The 17,991-nt window shown below is 32.8% G+C and overlaps 3 protein-coding genes and 1 long non-coding RNA gene across 7 annotated transcripts in view; 2 read left to right on the forward strand and 2 right to left on the reverse strand.

Annotated features, from left to right (window-relative positions):
• Window positions 1-929: 929 nt before the first annotated feature.
• LOC106674185 (60S ribosomal protein L23) lies at window positions 930-5,546 on the reverse strand. Its single transcript, XM_014406766.2, has 5 exons — window positions 5,259-5,546; window positions 5,013-5,096; window positions 4,818-4,946; window positions 1,351-1,464; window positions 930-1,057 (listed from the first exon to the last, which is right to left on the reverse strand). The coding sequence occupies exons 1-5, from the start codon at window positions 5,269-5,271 to the stop codon at window positions 975-977; spliced, it is 423 nt and encodes a 140-aa protein (XP_014262252.1). The 5' UTR covers window positions 5,272-5,546; the 3' UTR covers window positions 930-974.
• LOC106674184 (metaxin-2-like) lies at window positions 5,408-14,795 on the forward strand. 3 transcript variants are annotated; one of them, XM_014406765.1, is made up of 7 exons: window positions 5,408-5,731; window positions 9,922-10,089; window positions 10,883-10,959; window positions 11,026-11,118; window positions 11,188-11,352; window positions 11,411-11,487; window positions 14,530-14,795. In XM_014406765.1, exons 1-7 carry the CDS (start codon window positions 5,566-5,568, stop codon window positions 14,735-14,737), a joined length of 954 nt encoding a protein of 317 aa, XP_014262251.1. In that variant the 5' UTR covers window positions 5,408-5,565; the 3' UTR covers window positions 14,738-14,795. The 3 variants fall into 3 exon arrangements, with proteins under 3 accessions (XP_014262251.1, XP_014262248.1, XP_014262249.1); XM_014406762.1 differs by lacking the exon at window positions 14,530-14,795 and adding an exon at window positions 12,071-12,569; XM_014406763.2 differs by lacking the exons at window positions 5,408-5,731; window positions 14,530-14,795 and adding exons at window positions 5,739-6,005; window positions 12,071-12,569.
• Window positions 14,796-15,351: 556 nt separating this feature from the next.
• Window positions 15,352-16,749, reverse strand: LOC106674186. 2 transcript variants are annotated; one of them, XR_002910473.1, is made up of 3 exons: window positions 16,506-16,749; window positions 16,271-16,420; window positions 15,352-15,537 (listed from the first exon to the last, which is right to left on the reverse strand). It is a non-coding gene; the product is annotated as an uncharacterized LOC106674186 (long non-coding RNA). The 2 variants fall into 2 exon arrangements; XR_001341477.2 differs by having other exon boundaries at window positions 16,498-16,749.
• Window positions 16,750-16,845: 96 nt separating this feature from the next.
• The window catches only part of LOC106674207, a 39,225-nt gene continuing 38,079 nt past the window's right edge, over window positions 16,846-17,991 (forward strand). Inside the window, exon 1 of the mRNA XM_014406808.2 lies at window positions 16,846-17,087. The gene's annotated coding sequence lies outside the window, so the exon portion shown is untranslated. The remainder of the gene's footprint in view (window positions 17,088-17,991) is intronic.

Here is a 17,991-nt window from a genome sequence, read left to right on the forward strand (position 1 = left end):
CATTTCTACATACTTATTTCCAAAAAATATGCACACATCTAAGCATACTTCATATTTTCAAAACGAACTACTACTGTATGATATACTGTACTAGCATCCTTAATAGATATTCACACAAATCATGTTCGCAAATCTGGAGCTCACAATAAAATATAGAAGCATTTATACTCAATTTTAAAAAACCTACCGTTTAAGTTCCTAGAGTATATCACTCCTGTCATAGAATGCTGTAACATCTAAAAAGTAGTATCTCATAAGAAATGACTTGTGAAGTTTATTATTTTCAAGTCGTTAATTTTGGACTATTTATAAAATGATAGTATCACAATCTTCCTTCGATCCATACTAAAAATACCTATTCAACCCGCACATGCGTAAAATAAACTTTTTTTTTTAAATTGTCTTTATCATTTTCTGGGACAGGTTTGAAATGTTTTTAATTTGTTATTTTTCATGGATTTTTTTACATTTCCTGACTTGTTTTCGTACTTATTATTGTACACACTAAGTGAAGGACTGAGCAAAGTAGTCCCCAGGAAAGTATAAAATTTAACAACTATGTGATCATTCAGTGGTGGGAGTTTGAATTATTAGTTTTACACAGACATGACTAGTCTATATTCTTCTCATACTGTAACTTTCACTGTACGGTAGTCAACCAATGGACAATTAGCGTCTATTTTGAAATCTTTTAATCAAATGGCATAAAAAAAACAACTGAAATTGTCAATTTTCAAGATGTTACTGAATTCCACAATGGTATGAATTATGTGCTGAACACGTTCATACAACCATCAAATAAGATAAAATGCTTTTAAAAAAATTATTGCCCTGCATCTGGGGAAAAAGCCACCAAAATATATTGAAGTAGCTTTAATATCATTAATTTTTGTCTCATTACTAATTTTAGGGTAATAAAAACAACGAAACTGGGAAATAGTTTTTTTTATTTATTTAAAACATTTGTACAAAGGTTAGGCTATGCTACTAGCGTTAGATGCAATCCTTGGCCAGAGATCAGCACATTCTTTAGCAACAGGTCCTGTTATAGCACTGCCTGAAATAAAAAATTCAATTAAAATTTTAAGAACAGGTTTTTTTGTTCTATGTCAAATTAAATGTTTGCACATTTGCTATGAAACAATCAAATAGGAAAATAAAATTCTTATTCAATTAAGCACTACTAGTATGATTAATAGAGAACACAGTGGATAATGTCTACAAAAGAATATTATGTGGCCTACAATTAAATATTATTAATCAAATTAATTAATTAAAATCAGGTAAAATTTTGTAAAAAGAACTTACGAAAAGAATAATAATAAATATATAATTAAAAAGTATACTTGCCTTTCATTTCCCCTTTGTTGTTAACTATTACCCCTGCATTGTCTTCAAAATATATAAAAACACCATCCTTCCTCCTAAACGGTTTTCTCTGTCTTATCACCACCGCAGGCATTACTGTAACAAATAGTTTTTTTTTATAAGCCCTCAAAATAGTGAAATCTTTTCTCATTTATTGTTGTACTGTTTTTCATTTAACAAAATCTTCATGAAAACACGATAGCAATTCTGATGAACAATTTATTAAGTTGTAATAAGGAAAAATATGGGAAGCATATCCATGAATCTAAGTAATAATTTTTGTATTTCATGTCAATATTCCATGGACTTGGGCTCAAAGGGTAAGGACAAAGATGGATTACTGTCACGAGGAGAAATAACAAGAAACATTAACACATTCACAAATAAAATTTCAACAGATCAAGGAAGAATGAAAATTATCACCACACATCATCTTCAAGTTTGAAGCCGCAACATCAATCTATATTAAATAATTTCTGTAAAGCAAAGTTATGCAGGAGAGAAAGTTCTGAGCTACGTCAGAGACAAGACGGAAAGCAATGTAGTGAACTAAAACTTGGGTTAACTCTACTGTAGCATACTTCCAGTATGTCAATGAAATCTACCACTAAATGATCCTAATTCAAATTGGGCCTAGTTTTTTCAAGGGGATGTAACAATTTTTGCTAATCTTCAAAAATAATTGTTGTTTTTTCTTCTTTGAAGAGTTGTAATTTATTTTGAAATTTGTACTTGGTGGGTATGATGAAAGGGCTGGCTGCTTCCACTCACCTTCATACTTGTTCTCTTCAGAACAGTAACCCTATTGTGTACAAATGGATATACTGTAATCAAGAAACCCAACCAATGTCCACAGCAATGCACATTTAACTTGATATCTAATTTGATGGTAAATTGAAACACTGATCAAGAATGTTTTGACAGGCATGAGCACATGAAATTTATGCAGAATTGCTATTTTGGAGGTATCCTATTAGTTAAGGTTAAATCAAAGCTCTTGAGGGAATGTGGTAAGTTTTGACACATTTCATAGATTCACTGGGATTGCAGTGGTGAATGGATAGGACTTCCAACTCTTATTTACACACTAGCATTCAGGATGCGAATACAGGGCAAAGCCCTGGACTTTTATTTAAGAATTTGGAAGGAAACAAAAGTACTCTGGTTCTGACCCCTTTTGTAACACCTGAGTACAAGTTAAGCCCTCTTGTTCGTACCCAGCTATCACCGTGACTTGTGTATCAATGTATGCATTATTGTCTTGAATGGAAATGACAATTAGTTTTAACCATGACCTTTTATGTATCATGTTCTTTTATTTAAAAATTATCATCAATTCAACAGTTTTACAGTTTGGCCAATTGTTCTGAAAGTAGTAGGCAAACCTAATTCACTTAGCTAACTATATTTAGTGTATAATGCCAAATATAGCTGAAAAGATTCCCCTACCTTGATAAACTTGATAATACAAACTCCTCAACAGGTAAATTGGTAATACTAAAAAATTCAGTGTATTTTGATACACTCGACAATATGAAATATTTTTTGGAGAGAGCATTCTATAAATCAAAATGGAGTCACTTTCCCCTTTATAATTTTTTTTCCCTAATATGAGCTTTTTTCAAAATCTAATTTTAGCCACAATTAAATGACCATAATTCTTTATTTAGAGATTAAAAAAAATATATTTTTGGTGTATTGATTTCAATGCTGGTTAAGATAAAAACAAAAATGTTCTATGATGTTAATATGCTAATTTGGTATGATTTTGAAAGATAAATAAAAAAAACTGCTTTTTTTTGCATATTTTAATAAACATTCTGTAAGCAAAGTAGGCCAGAAAATGATCAAAACTTGGTTTGGACATCGGTGTCGCGAATCTAGCATTATAAAACCCTTAAATTGAATCTTTTGCAGAAATCAGTGCAAATTAAAATCTTGACTGATAAGTTTGACGACCTTCTGCATGATTGACAATCCTAGTGCAAGCTCAACATAGTTTTTCTCAATACCAGGAGACAATTTTCATTGTTGATAATTCATTTTAAAGAAAATGTCAAGTGTATTTTATAACTTTAAACATTAATAATTATTCAGAAATTGTGAGATGCAGTCTGGTGTGATGTAAGTTTCAGAAAAACATTTTCTTTAACATGTTTTTCTGAAACCTACATCACACCAGACCGCATCTCACGATTTCTGAATAATTATCGATTAACGGTCACTAATCACCACATAAAATATTAATATTGGACTATTATTTCCATTTAAAATACGAGGTAATTTCTGCCAAAAATGTTTTCTTATTTTATATAAATTTCTTACAGAAATCTTTTATAAATGTTTGTGGTACATACATTGTTAAAAAGTACATTTTCTTCTTTCATTGGTATAAATGATGCCAAAAATCAGAATAATTTTAGGAGTCAAAAAGTGATCATTTTAAATCCAAATAATAATTTATATTTAGGGTCTCTATTAGTGCTAAAACAAAAATTCATATAGCTTCGGGGGGGGGGGGCTAGTTTACTTGAAAAATATTAGGTTTGTAGATATTTTTTTTACTACTGACAAACTTTCTAGCTTTTGCTAAATTTTATTGCAATGTACATAAAAAATGCTGTAAAATGATATATTCACACAGTTGATTTGAGTAAGCGGAGAGGCGAAATAAAAATATTTTAAAAAAGTTAATTTCAAAATCAATTTTTGCTAACAAAATTCAGAAGAAATGGCATTTGTGTCCAATATTTTGGAGCATAAAATTAACAACAAAAGTTTAGTCCTTGACCCACCAAACTGGTCGTCCCCTTGTGTAGGTACTTACTGATAGTGTGAATTCCTATGCTACGGGGTTTCTGCTCTTAATTTCCCTCTACTCTACATGTTCTGGGACCCATATAGAATAACTTTATTTTGCATACCTAAGCTAGTTCAGCTTTTCAATTCAGCACCATCTTTGAGCAAATGATGTTTGGGCTTAGTGATTGTTAAAATGGCTGTCAAGACTATCTGACATGACAGCTTCATTCTTGTTTTTGTACCCCTTGTTCAGACTGAACTTGGTAAATCTCTCAACTGCATGGGCTTCAGTCTGGAAGATACTGGTGAACTTGGGTTCTCAGCATTTGGTTTCAGGAACAAACACTCCCACCCCAGTATTTGAAATCTGATACACATGGCCCCAAGGAATGGCATGAATATAGGATATTTTGAAACAAAATTTCTGTAAATTGTCAGATACAACACTGCAACAGTGCCATAAGGAAGTGCAACTACTGCAACGACAGACACTTAAAGAGACGATCAAACTGTAGTTCACCTTCACAAAACTAAATTTTTAAAAAACGTTTATAAATTGTTAATTTTCAAGAGAGAAGAAATGACGCCTAGATTTTAAGAAAGTACGGTTAAAGGGTTAAGACTGTCCTGTAACGATGGTGACTCACCCTTTTTCCTGAGTTCTGGTTTTCCTTTTTTGACCGTGGCTACGATCATATCTCCAGAACCGGCGGCAGGAAGCCTGTTCAGCCTTCCTTTGATGCCTTGAACGGCGATGACATACAGGTTCTTTGCTCCTGGAATCAAATTTTAGGTTAAGTCAAAGATGACAAACAGATCGGATAAATCTAAAAAAAGCCCACCCGTGTTGTCAGCGCAATTGATGACGGCCCCGACGGGCAGACCGAGCGAAATACGGAACTTGGCTCCTGCGGAACCACCACGTCCTGGAAAAGAATGACCACGTTGTTAGTTTAAACAGATAAAACCGATTTGTACACTTTCAAGTTGGTTTTTTTCAAAAGCGTAATAAAACCGTCTTTACAAAGATAAATAGAGAAACAAATCAGTTTTACATGGTTAGAGGATGATTTAGAATAAATCCTTACCTCTTTTCGACATAGTTAGGCTCGAAACAACAAAGCGACGAGAAGTTCTGTCGAGTCGCAGCGGCCGATGACGGAACAAATTGCCAGTGTTGCAAACACAACATTTTCAATTGTTTAAAAAAAACCTGTTATTTTGTTTTTGTTTTTATGACAAATGGTAAATTAATAAGCAAATAAAAATAGTGGAATAGGAATTTAGAAAAAAAACATCTATGAATTAGAGATATCAAACAGAGTTTTTCCAAAATCAATTTTTTTTTGTAAAAATTTAGTTTCTTTTATTTAAAAAACATAAAGTTTAAAAAATATGTTTTTTAAGAAAAATCAAAACAAAACAGACAGTTATTGCACAAAGAAGAATTCCTGTGAGAAGCTCTCCTCTTACGACAAGTCCGGCAATGTATATAAAAATATCCTCAATCCGGGAAATGTCTCGATAATCAACGAGAAAAATTTAGAAGCGACCGTCATGGGTAAATTGAAACCAGTTCAATTTTTTTAAATTAATTTAATTTTAATAAATCGACGACTACGGGGAGAGTCGGGCCTTAAATTTTTTTCCGGCCCTACATCATGACCTAAAATAGCCAGTGTAACCTTCCGGCTCTTATCTTGAATTTTGGAATTTCGATTCTAAAGAGAGAAAATTTGAGAGAAAACATATTCGCCTTCTACTCCCCGGGGGGCTTGAAATTAAAGAGATGCCTTCAGGTCTAAGCGTTGAAGCCTGGAACTGTGAAGTGGCCGGTAAGGCTGTCAAATTCTATTAAAAACCCTTTTCTTAAGCATATTATATTTTTTGTCATGTTGACAGTTTTGTAAACAATATGTCAAACTAAAAAGAAAGAAAATTTAGCATTAGCAGTAGCTCTCTTTCTCTCTCTATTTATTTATTTATTTATATTTATTACTTTGCAGAAGTTTATCATAACTTATACCAAGAAATAAACACTATAAATGAATACAAATATTTCTCTGTGCTCTATTATAATTGTTTGCACAAAAATATTAAATCAGTTTTGTTCTGCTGTTCTCGAGGAATTGATAAAAATGTTAAATTTTGAAGCTTTGCCCGTCTGGTCTGGAAGTTTTTCGCATTGCAAACATCTTGCTTATTGTTTAATGTTTTTACTCACCGGTGTATAGGGATGGACCCTAACCATCCCCAAACTGGTGTACCTTGGTGGAGTCCTCTGGCCCCATACTTTTATAAATTAACTAATTTATTTATTTATTAAGCATGCTTCATATAAATATTACATGCATTACTGCATGATTATACAAAAACGGTTTTTACATTTTATGTTTCTTAAATAAATTAAAATAAGTATTTTCCTTGTTCATATTTTTAACAAAACTTTAAAATCTTTACAGTATAATAATGGAAACTAAGGTTTTTATAAATCAAGAACACTTGATTAAAATGGCAATATTTGTAACTATGGTTTATCAAAGTCTATTGCCAAAATAAAGTTTTTAAATCCAAGTACTATCATTTGACACCATATCATTCTTTTTAGGTGTGTATACCACCTGTCATCACCTAGAATTTCACCATCTCTCTTCTTTTGTTTTCGAACGAATTTGGTCCCAATTTTGTTAGAGGTGTCGTAAGAGCACACATTGCTTTGTATGATATTGAACTCGCAGAGTGTGATAGGTATGCTAGGTTTAGATTTGAAATCTTTGAAGGAGGAGCGGACATCACCAAATCTCTCCCTAAGATAAAACGGTCCAAAATCTTGGGGTCTGTGAACAAGTCCAAGAGATTTATGCAGGACTCGTGAGCCGATCAAGTCCTGGACCTCTTAGGGATGGGGTACGAGTCTACCAAGGCATTTAACCTCTTGGGTCTTGGTCGCCCACCCTGTGTAATATATATATATTACATTATTTAATTATGATAATTGAACTTGTGGAGGTGTTCTTCCCAAGAATGGGAAATGATCTATGTTGTCTTATAGATGCATAATATAACTTTCGATGCATAATAGTTGGGAAAAAGTCTAAAAAAAGTCAAATTTTGTTCAGCACTGATCCCTGTAATCAATAAATGATTAGCTATCATAAAAATGTGTTGTAGATAGATGTAGATGTAATTTTTTCAGGGTATGGTATACTGCACCCTTTAAGAGCTATTGTATCCCCCGTTCTCTGTCTAAAGCACATCGGTGAGTCCTATTTCATCAAGAAACTTGATTAATAGGCCCGGTTTCAGTGGTTGAAGCTCTTCTATGGTGACATTATACATCCCAAAACATTTCCTCCTGCGGGCTAATGTAGCTCCGCAGTTTGTTAGTAAATGTGTTGGTGTCTCTTCTGCCTCCTTGCAGAATCTACATGTGCCATCTTGGATTGTTCCAATTTTCTTTAGGTGTCCATTTAATCTACAGTGTCCTGTTAGAATTCGCAGTCTGTTCCTGCTTCCTTTGACACATTCTGTGATTTCTTTCTTGCCAAAATTGGTTAGAAGATTCTTGGATTGTCTATGTCCAAAGAGTGAATTCCATTGTTCCTTCATTTTCTTTTTATCCTTCTGTCTGAGATATTTGTTAATAGTGTGGATTCCTATGCCACAGAAAGGTTCGGGTCCTATCAGCGATGTGGCAGCCCCTTTCCTTGCAAGGGTGTCCGCTTTCTCGTTGCCTTCTACTCCCATGTGTCCTGGGACCCAGCAGAGGCTGACTTTATTCTGCGTACCTAGTGTGTTTAATTTGTTTTTGCAGTTCATCTCCATCCTTGAACTAATGATGCTTGAGCTTAGTGCTTTGATGGCTGCTTGAATATCTGACATGATAGCTATATTCTTGTTTTGTACCCTTTACTTAGATTGAATTGGATACATCTTTCAATTGCGTGAAGCTCAGCTTGGAAGATTCTGGTGTGTTTTCCCATGGGTTCTGAGTTTTTGGTTCTGGGTCCAAATACTCCTGCCCACGTACTTTCTTGTGTTCTAGATCCATCTGTGTACCAGAGGATAGTGCCATTTTTAAAGGAGTTATTTCCCTTTCTTTCCCATTCCTTTTTGGTATCCAGATGTATTCGGAATTTTTGGTTAAATTCAAACATCCTGTTCATGTCGTCTCTTGGAGCCATGAGTGTTGGATGGTCTTTCCATAATTTGTTTCTGTCTCTCCATTTCAGTTTTATAGTTGGTTTATAATAGTTGGGAAAAAGTCTTGATTCATTTTGTTCAGCACTGATCCCTGTAATCAATAAATGATTAGCTATCATAAAAATGTGTTTGTATAGCAAGGATGATTGAGAAATACATAGTTGGTTAAAAACCCACAGAATTCGAGGTTTTTGCAATTAACCCTTGAAATTGTGTCTCTTTATGTTTTAAAGTTAAAAAACAGTAAGTTTAAAGCACATTATGTTTTGTTAAAACATGTTCAGTTTTGAAGGTTGAAATCTTTAGGCATTCCTGGTTAGGTTATTTTGGCAATATGTATCTATCAGATGGCATCTAAGCATTAAACAAATCATTAGTATCAAACTTTTTGTGAGATTTCTTCGTGAAGTAGAAGGCAAGGCAGGTCAGAATGATCAGAATCATCTAAATTATAAAAATGTGTGTTTTTTAGTGATCGGTGGTTATAATTGGTTAAAGTCATGAGGAGGGGTCAGGTATAAAGTATTTTAGAAAAACATCTTTTCCATTTTTTTCTGACATTTTGACCTTTATTTGGGTCATAGTCAGAGCATAAAGATATTCTTGTCGTGTCATAATGGTTTTGTATAAAATTCTCAATTTTACCTCAAAATGTTGGCAAAAAATGAAAAAGGATTTTTTAAATACTTTAACAAATTTTTTGTACAAATGATTTATTAAACTATAACAAAAAGCCAAAATTTTTTAATTATTAAACTTTGTTTGTGTGGTATGTGAGAAGTTTTCAAATATTAAACATAAAAATGGACTTGTAGTTTGGTTGTGCTGATCCTAGTCTGCCAACCTACGTTGGTTTGGCCCTTTAACAGGCTAACATTTCCTATTTAGCTATCTTCAATGGTAGGTTGTCATTATGCAATCTTTCATGCGTAATACTTGTTAATTATTTTGATCTTCTCTCATCATCCTAGCTCTCTTCCTGCATGATTTTGACTATTTCATGAATTACATCATGACAAATGGTCTCATTAGTTATATAAACAGTGTCGATCTTTATTGAGATCATCTTTAGGGCCTGGGATTTATAAACATTTTTACAAATACACATAGGATGTGAAAAAATGAATTTATACAATGCTAGAAATTGTAGATTTAAAAAAAAATACATATTATACATATACATACATACATACACACACACACACACACACACACACACACACACACACACACACACACACACACACACANTAATATAACAATAATTTTTTTTATCTAAAATTTTCTAGCATTGTATAAATTCATTTTTTCACATCCTACGTGTATTTGTAAAAATGTTTATAAATCCCAGGCCCTAAAGATGATCTCAATAAAGATCGAAACGTTGGCACAATAAAGAAAATGTTTTTCTAAAACCTACATCACACCATACTGCATCTCATGATCTCCGAATAATCAATATATGAACAGTATAAATTGATGTATATCCTGTCTAACTTTTGGGTGACAGTTTTGAATACTAATTTTTTTTTTTAAATGATGTTTTAGGTCAAGAGCCCTGGCCAGAGGATGCAAAGCTGTTCCAGCCTTACGAAACAGAGCAGATACTTCTGCCTGACAGCGCCAACTGCCTCGCCGTCCAGGCTTTTCTGAAGATGTGTCAGCTTAACTATACAGTCGAATACAAAGTGAATGCTGAAGAAATGTCACCATCAGGTATGGGTTTATCGAGTGTTTTAATGACACTTTTGTGAGTAAATAGACTTATTAATTGTTATCGTGTTGGATTTACAACACAAAATGTTTTAAGCATAAAAATGTTAGGAAGTGAATGTGGAACTTTCAACTATAATATAATTGAATAGGGGAAAAACTCAAATAAACAATCTCTCCATCCATTTCTGTCAAACTTTCCCTTAACACTAGTGTATTTCTTTAGCTTCGTCTTCTCCAGTCATCCTCATCTGCTTAGTTTCATTAGTTTTGCCTATTAGAAATGTTTTGCCATATTGCCAGGACATACAGAAAAACAAACCGACCAACCATGGTTGGGTTGTCAGCCAGATAAAACCATTAGGTACAGGCAGACGAAGATAATCGGAAACAGCCAAACTTCATCTCCTTGCATACCTCAACACAATTAATGTTTCTTTATTTCTTAGTGCTCATTAATTACTTTTCTTAAAATTACTGTTTTAAAGAAAAATGTAAATGCTGTTTTAAATCGAATTATGAGCTGAAAGATTCTTCCTGTTTAAAGAAGCTTATTTAAAGTACTATTTATCTAAGCTTTATGAGGTGGTCATCAAATTCATCTATAATAGAATTTTGCCAATCAATAAATATGTTATGTTGGAATTGCATAATCCTTATAATCATTTAACTTTTTGTTTGCATGGTTTTTGTTTTTTTTAATTCTAGAAACAACTATGTTGGAAAATGTTGTTTGCACTATCAAAAGTTAATGACTAATTTAAATTGAGTTACAACATCTCATATTCCATTTCAGGGAAAGTACCATTCATAAAGTGTGGAGCTTATTTAATTTCTGAATTGGAGTCGATAACAAATTTTGTCGCTAGTAAAGTATGTACTGACAACAATTAATATTCCAAAACAATAACGTAAAATCTTTGTTGGTATGAATTTCAGGGCATTTCGCTAACATCCAACCTAGACGAGTCTCAAAAGGCAGACATGAGGGCTTATATGTCCCTCGTAAACATTGTCCTCGGAAATGCAGAGGTTTTAATTTTTATATACATTTTTTCATAGAATATAACATTTATAATTTTTTTGTAATCTGTTTTTAAGAATTATGTAACCTGGTGTGACAATGAAACATATTTAAAAGTCACTAAGCCTCGTTATGGCTCAGTACATCCTTTTCCCTTGAACCACATCCTTTGCTATCTCAAGAGAAAGAGCATTTTGAAACGTCTTGCAGTTTATGGATGGGCTGATAAGACTTTAGACAAGGTAAATACAAAATCTTAAATTCTAAAGAACCACGTTTTGATTAAATACCAATTTATAGGTTTACGATGAGGTCGACAGAGGTTGTAGTGCGCTTAGTGAACGCCTGGAAAAGTCAAGGTTCTTTTTTGGAGACAAGTAAGTATTTTTGGACACAAGTACTTTTATCTTATCTTTGACCATCCTGGTATGCCTATTTTTGCTAGTTTACCAGGATTTACATATGGGAAAACCCACAAGCAAGGCAGATAATATAGGCAAAATAGGCAGACCAGGGGGATCACAATTTATCAAACTACAGTTCAATCATGCCACCCCAACACAATATTTGTACTAAAGTATTTTTTTTTTTCTTAAAAATAGCTTAAGGTTTTGACAGGTAAAGCTGTGAATATTATTGCGCTTTCTCATACTTGATCCTTAACATGTTTTAACAACCTTTGATTTCTATTTTATTGTATGAATATAAAAATACTTACGAATATAACTTAATTTAATCATAGAGGAATTAATGAGGAATTTGTTAAATCAAGTACAGAAATAATTTAAAAGAAAGCTTGTAACTTTTTTAAAAGGAGTGATATTACTTCTATCTCGAAATTTTAGAAGTTTTATGTATGTATCATCATATTTTCTGCAAGAGTATGAGAAGGCTGAATAAAATGCTAACACAATTAAACAAATACTTTACAAATTGTTAAAACGTGAGAGGATTTTTCAGACCATGCGAAGTCGATGCCACTCTTTTTGCACACGTTTACACGATACTGACTTGGCCGAGCTTCCCAGCCGGCATTCAGCTCGCGGACGTAATTCGAAAGCATATTCACTTGGTGAACCACTGTAAATCCTTGATGCACCTCCTAAACTTGACAGAAGATATCGACAAGCCATCTTACAACAAAATGTACCTAAACCAAGTACTAGGTGACCCAATGCTAGTTTCAGAGGGGAACAACGAATTTGTTTATAGTGAAAACGAAAGTAGGTTTGAAGGCCAGCCCCAAGAGGAGCAGGATTATTCATGTATGATGAACGAGGAAAATCAAATCTATGATGCTCTCTTCAGCAAAAATGAAATCTTCAAACGAGTGCCTGTCAGGTCTTCAAAACTTAATTAATTTTATAATCAGGAATTCATATCATTCTTCAAGTTATATAAAACACCACACACAATTCCGAGACTACAATAAAAAATTATTAACTTATGTCTTTTTAAACTTTTTTCTAACAATTTGAAAAGGTTTATAGTCTTGGGAAACTATTGTTACCTTTAATTTAACAAGTAGGTGTGTATATGTAAAGTGCTCAAAAATGAATAGGGATATTTGTAATTTATTCTTATTATATAAATTTTAATTAAATTACCTGATATATTCTTCTTGTTAGTTGGATAAATCAAAATAGAAAATACAAACCAAAAACAAACAAATGGTGATACTCATTTTCAATAACGGATTTACTTAAGAATAGTAGACACAAAATTACTCATTTTGTAAACAAATACCTTTTCTCATCTTTCTCCATTTTAATGCAGTTGTATTCTCTTGAACCATGGAAAGATCATCTTGAACCAGAATTGGCCTCACATCGTCGTATGCCCCTTTGAGATGATCTGCAGCAACAGCCTGGCACCAACAACTAATGAGATTATGGTGCAGCGAGCACCTAGACTAGAACACCAATTGGCATGCTGTTATGTTTACTGAGAACAGGGGATGCATAGCGTACAGTGCCCCAGTTCATGTTTCAGTGCAGTTTGGAGGAGGCGGTGTAATGGTCTGGGCTAAGATTTACACTGGACTCCGTATTGTTGAAGCCAACCTAACCACAGTCCAATTCCCAAGAATACATCCCTCAAACCAGAGATCTTATTTGCAGGGATTTTTGATTTCTAGATGACAATGTCAAACCTCATAGAGGCAGAGTTGTTCATCAATGTTTAGAAAACCTGGGAATTTCCCATCTGACCATTCCTCCATTGTCTCCAGACTTCAATCCCACTGAGCATGATGCATTGCAGAGAAAGCTTTTCGATCACCATCTGTATCCAGTTGACCTACAACAACTGAGTGCAGCATTGCAATATCTTTGGAGTGAAATTCCTTATCAAATTAGTGACAACCTTATTAACAGTATGCCTAACAGGTGCACAGAGGTTTTAGCTAACAGAAGACATTATACACGGTATTAATTATTTTTAAAAAATTATTGTGTCCATTAAACAAAATTGTGGAATTAAAACCTTTTATTTGGTTATTTTTCAAAAGCTCTTAATTTAAAAAAAAACGTAAAAAACCTAATAATTTCCAATAAATTTTAATGCAATTTATAATAAAAATAAAATAATAAAAAATAAGTTGCCTGGGATGAAATGAGCCAAGAAAAGTTTTCACACAGCAGTAACTAGTTGAGAGTCAACCAAGCAACTAAAACGACCTCGGTGAAACTAGCCTAATAATTCAAACAAATAGTCTGTTAGAGTTGATGGGTGTTTGTCTGCGAATCAATGAACTCATGCTGGTTGACTCTAGGAACACGTTCCATAGTGAATTCAGTTGACTCAACTAGACACTAGAGTTGATCAACCAGCGGGGATGAGAGTGTTAGCAGCATTTGTGCCTGTTGGCCTACCCACCTAGGCTGTGCAGCCTTTAGTGTTTTTTGGAATTTCACCATATTCAGTGGTTTGTCTGCCCATTTCTGTGTATATCCTGGCAACAGACAAACCACTGAGAACAGGCTTCCCAAAAATTAAAAGCTACAGTTGACATCAACATAGTATTTCACAAAATAAATTTTATCATTTTTTATGGTGTAATCAATATAAAAATGAAAAAGTGAATGATTAATAACTTTGTCTTCAGTTACTAAATTTAAAAAGTTTTTTATTATTATTAAATGATAATTAATTAATTTTATTATTAAAAACTTTATAGCATTTAATTTCTCATAAATAGTAATACCCATTTTGCTAAACCTGCTTATTTTAAATCTGTTTGTAATTTTTTAACGTTCTTGTGATTTTTAACATTTTGTTTGTTAATTTCAAATTATTTTACATTAAAAAATACTTATACTCTGCAGCTTTTACTGTTTAATGTATTGAGCAAAAAATTGTGAAACTTCGATTTATCTCTTTGTTTGAATTCAAATTTTCAAAGTGAATGGTCTGTTTAGGCCGACAGAGCTGGACGCTTTGGTGTTCGGGCACGTGTACACAATCCTGGCGACGCCTCTACCAAACAACAGGTTTGCCGCGACGGTTAGGGGATACACAAACCTGCTGGACCACTGCATGCGAATCGAACGACAGCTATTTAACGGCGGCGACGCTGTAGATATTAACCTGAAGGCAAAAGAAATGCAAAAATTGTATGAAGGGTGAAATAAAACACAAATTTGTTGCCATTAATTGAATTATATTGAGACTTTCAGTCTTTTCATTTTGTAGAATTTTCAGTACCTCAATTGGTTATTTGTTATATAGAGCGGGTAGTACTATAAGGAAATTTGTTATTGTTTTTTTTCCAAATAAATATACTGTGGTACGACAATGTTAGACACATATAGAAATACGGTAGATGTTAAATTTGTAATCAGTTATTGAAAATTTAACCAATGTCAATAGATGGCGTTTACAATTTTGAAAGTTGTTATTAAAATTACAAAAAAAATTAAAATAACTATTTTTAATTGTTCACAAGTTGTAAAAATTCAACAGACAAAAAATATATAATTTTTAAAGTATGTTATAACAAATGTTAATATGTATTGGGTTGTCCGGAAAATAATGCAGGATTTTAAGTTTTCATTAAAAAAAATCTATATAAAATATTCTGTTTACGTTTACAGGATTACTCATTTGTATGAATGTCNATTATTTTGATTAAAGAACATTGCTTTAAAGTAACTAGTTTCTTTTTTTTTGTTTAATACCAAAATCCTGCATTATTTTCCGGACAACCCAATAATAAAACACCAGGCATTCCTCATGATTTAGTCTGGAGTTCTGGACCATCAGAGATTGTTTTATTGTTAGAATGTTTTTAGTTAGAAATTACAGTTTTTTAATTATATATAAATTTGTAAATACTCACCTTGATCATATGAATGAAGGATATCAAGGAATTAAATGTAAGCATAGATTCAAACAGCTTGCTTTAGGATCGTCAGAAAAAAACTGAGCTGTGGAAGAATTTTATAAATGCAAAAAAAATAAACTTATTTTCTAAGTGTATTTAAATTTTCCATAGACCTTGATCAGAAATTATGAAAATAAAAAGAAACAGGGTAAAAATACCCTGAACATCTTTGTTTCATTCCTACCAATATCCTTAATACCATATCCTTTATTTTGGGGCTTTATGAAACTACTAATTCACAAATTCTTCTATACAAAGTTGAAGATTATTCTTGGTAAGAAAAAAAAAGTTACTTGCGAAGTTAGCTCACTACACCAAATTGCTCTTAAAAGCCTCTTAAAGAAGAATATGACTTTCTGAATGTATTCATTAAGGAGAAAGAAAATTCATGAAACGGCGTTACACCTCCACGACCGACCATTTTCTGTAAATGCATGGTTACCCTAAAAAATGTATAAATTACAGGGAATGGCTGTCTCATCAGTTTCCAAATCTGGATTGGCAAGCATGAAAGAAGTGAGATTTTCAGTTTATTCTCTGTGGGCGTAAAAACAGGTCTTTTGGAAATTTATTATGGAATAAGGCAACTGTTACAAAAAAGATAAATATAACTCTAACGGAAATCAATGAAGACAACTGATGTAAAAGAATATTATGCAATCAAATAAAACTGATTTTAAACAGAAAAACTGATATTACCGATCTTAGTAGTGTATGAACATTTTTGTCATGCCTTTTCTTAATAAACAATGAACGTTAGTTAAAAAAATACTAACTTTTTTGGTAATTTATCAATCTACAAAAGAAATGAGATGTCGAGAATTTTCGTCCATGGAGTGCTCGAAGGATAACACTGTAATGAAGAATTTTATTAATGTGTGTGTGCGTGTGTACTTTTTAAATCCTTTCAGCTTTAATTCGTCCATCTGAAGAGCAGATGAAAACAAAATGAAACCAAATTAGAATTACTTAAAAATAAAATTACAAAAACAAAATTACTTACTTACTCACCCCACATCAAACTATCGCTCAAAATTGAAAGGTTCTTGTTAAATAATACTTAGCAGATGAAAAAGAAATTAAAAATGTTAAGGCGCTGTTTTATGTACGTTTTTAAACTTTCAGAATCAAGAATGTGCAAAGACTTTAACGCCTTTTGTGAAGTATAGTACCGAGTGAATTTAACGCCTTTTTGAAATCGTCTAACGGCGAACCTCGCTCTCCGTTTTAAAACCAATACTAACAATAAAAAATAAATAATTTTTATTTCTCTAGAAAAAAAGTTATATGTAGAAAAGGTTTTTGTCGGCACACAAGAGGGCGCACTGTTAGAACTTGTCCAATAGTGGTCCTTCCACTCAGATCAGTTCGCTTCGGCTAGTGAAAGTGGCCAGTTGTCTTGTGTTTACGGCCAGCACAGGGATTTACCAAACATGTCGATGAAGTTTACCAAGTCCACATGCTTGAGTTAACGCGAGGGACACATTTGCAAACCAGGTTTGCTAAATGCACAAAGATCCGCCCCTGGGCGCCTTCAGATTTTCCGGAAATCCTTTTTTAAAGCTTTGCAATAACTGGCTTAGATAAACACAGGTAAGAAATTTACAAGGCGAATACTGTTAAATACTAAATGGCTACAGGTGTAGGCTTATTATTTAAAATAGAAGATTCCAGGATTTTTTTCTCTCCATGGGCGTACGGACGTTATTGTGTTTTGTAAGAACCGCCCATTCCATGCGAGTCAAAAATACGAAGGGTTTTCTTTAAAAGTATAAGTACAAACAACAGTTTAAAAGCTTACAAACGAAGCATAATTCCCAATATTGCAGTACTAATAACACTCAACTCGATTTTCCTATAAATTTTTCCTTGTTGTAGAAAAGAAATTGACATTATTTTCTTCAACTTTTTTTATATTTGAAGTATTCATTTAAGCCATTTTATAAACATCCGCTATTAAACAAGAAAACATGAATTTTTTTATAATCGTACAACTTTCAGTTAATTTCCACCTTGACATTTCTGTCTTACCTTCAAGTAAAGTTTATTTTTTAAAGACAGCAACATTGCAAAATAAAAAACTTAATAACATAACAAATATATAATGTTTATTTAAAATTAAAATTGAAATAAAAATATTGTAATAAAAAATAACACAATGTTACTAAGATCGAGTTGATGAAGCACACATAAAAAGTAATTGATTTTATTCACCCCGTCAAATCCATATTCAATCATTTTTTGGTTAAATACAATGAAAAATTATTAAATGGGCAAGTTAAACTAAGTGGGATTGTGAAATGTTGAGTTGCGGTCCGCGAAGGTGATAGACCTGCATGTTGATCGCCATCTCAAGTGGTTTGGTCTGTTTGTTTTACCGTGTGTTTTGTCCCGTTAGGAAAGACAAATAAGAAAGGTATAAGAAAACGATGGAAGATCAAGTTTCAAACACACATTAACTCCCCCTTCCCAAAACAAAATCCTCATAATCGACAAA

The sequence above is a fragment of the Cimex lectularius genome, unplaced genomic scaffold (genome assembly GCF_000648675.2).
Source record: "Cimex lectularius strain Harlan isolate CLEC.00 unplaced genomic scaffold, Clec_2.1 scaffold177, whole genome shotgun sequence".
NCBI classification, from domain to species: domain Eukaryota; kingdom Metazoa; phylum Arthropoda; class Insecta; order Hemiptera; family Cimicidae; genus Cimex; species Cimex lectularius.

Coding starts and splice junctions, on each gene's coding strand:
- LOC106674185 (XM_014406766.2), bottom strand. Junction 4,947..5,012: donor CAATTGCGCTGACAACACGG/GTGGGCTTTTTT, acceptor ATTTGATTCCAG/GAGCAAAGAACCTGTATGTC. Junction 1,058..1,350: donor CAACAAAGGGGAAATGAAAG/GCAAGTATACTT, acceptor TTTTTATTTCAG/GCAGTGCTATAACAGGACCT.
- LOC106674184 (XM_014406762.1), top strand. CDS start 5,566: ATGTTTTTTAAGAAAAATCAAAACAAAACAGACAGTTATTGCACAAAG. Junction 5,732..9,921: donor TTTAGAAGCGACCGTCATGG/GTAAATTGAAAC, acceptor ATGATGTTTTAG/GTCAAGAGCCCTGGCCAGAG. Junction 11,488..12,070: donor AGGTTCTTTTTTGGAGACAA/GTAAGTATTTTT, acceptor AGGATTTTTCAG/ACCATGCGAAGTCGATGCCA.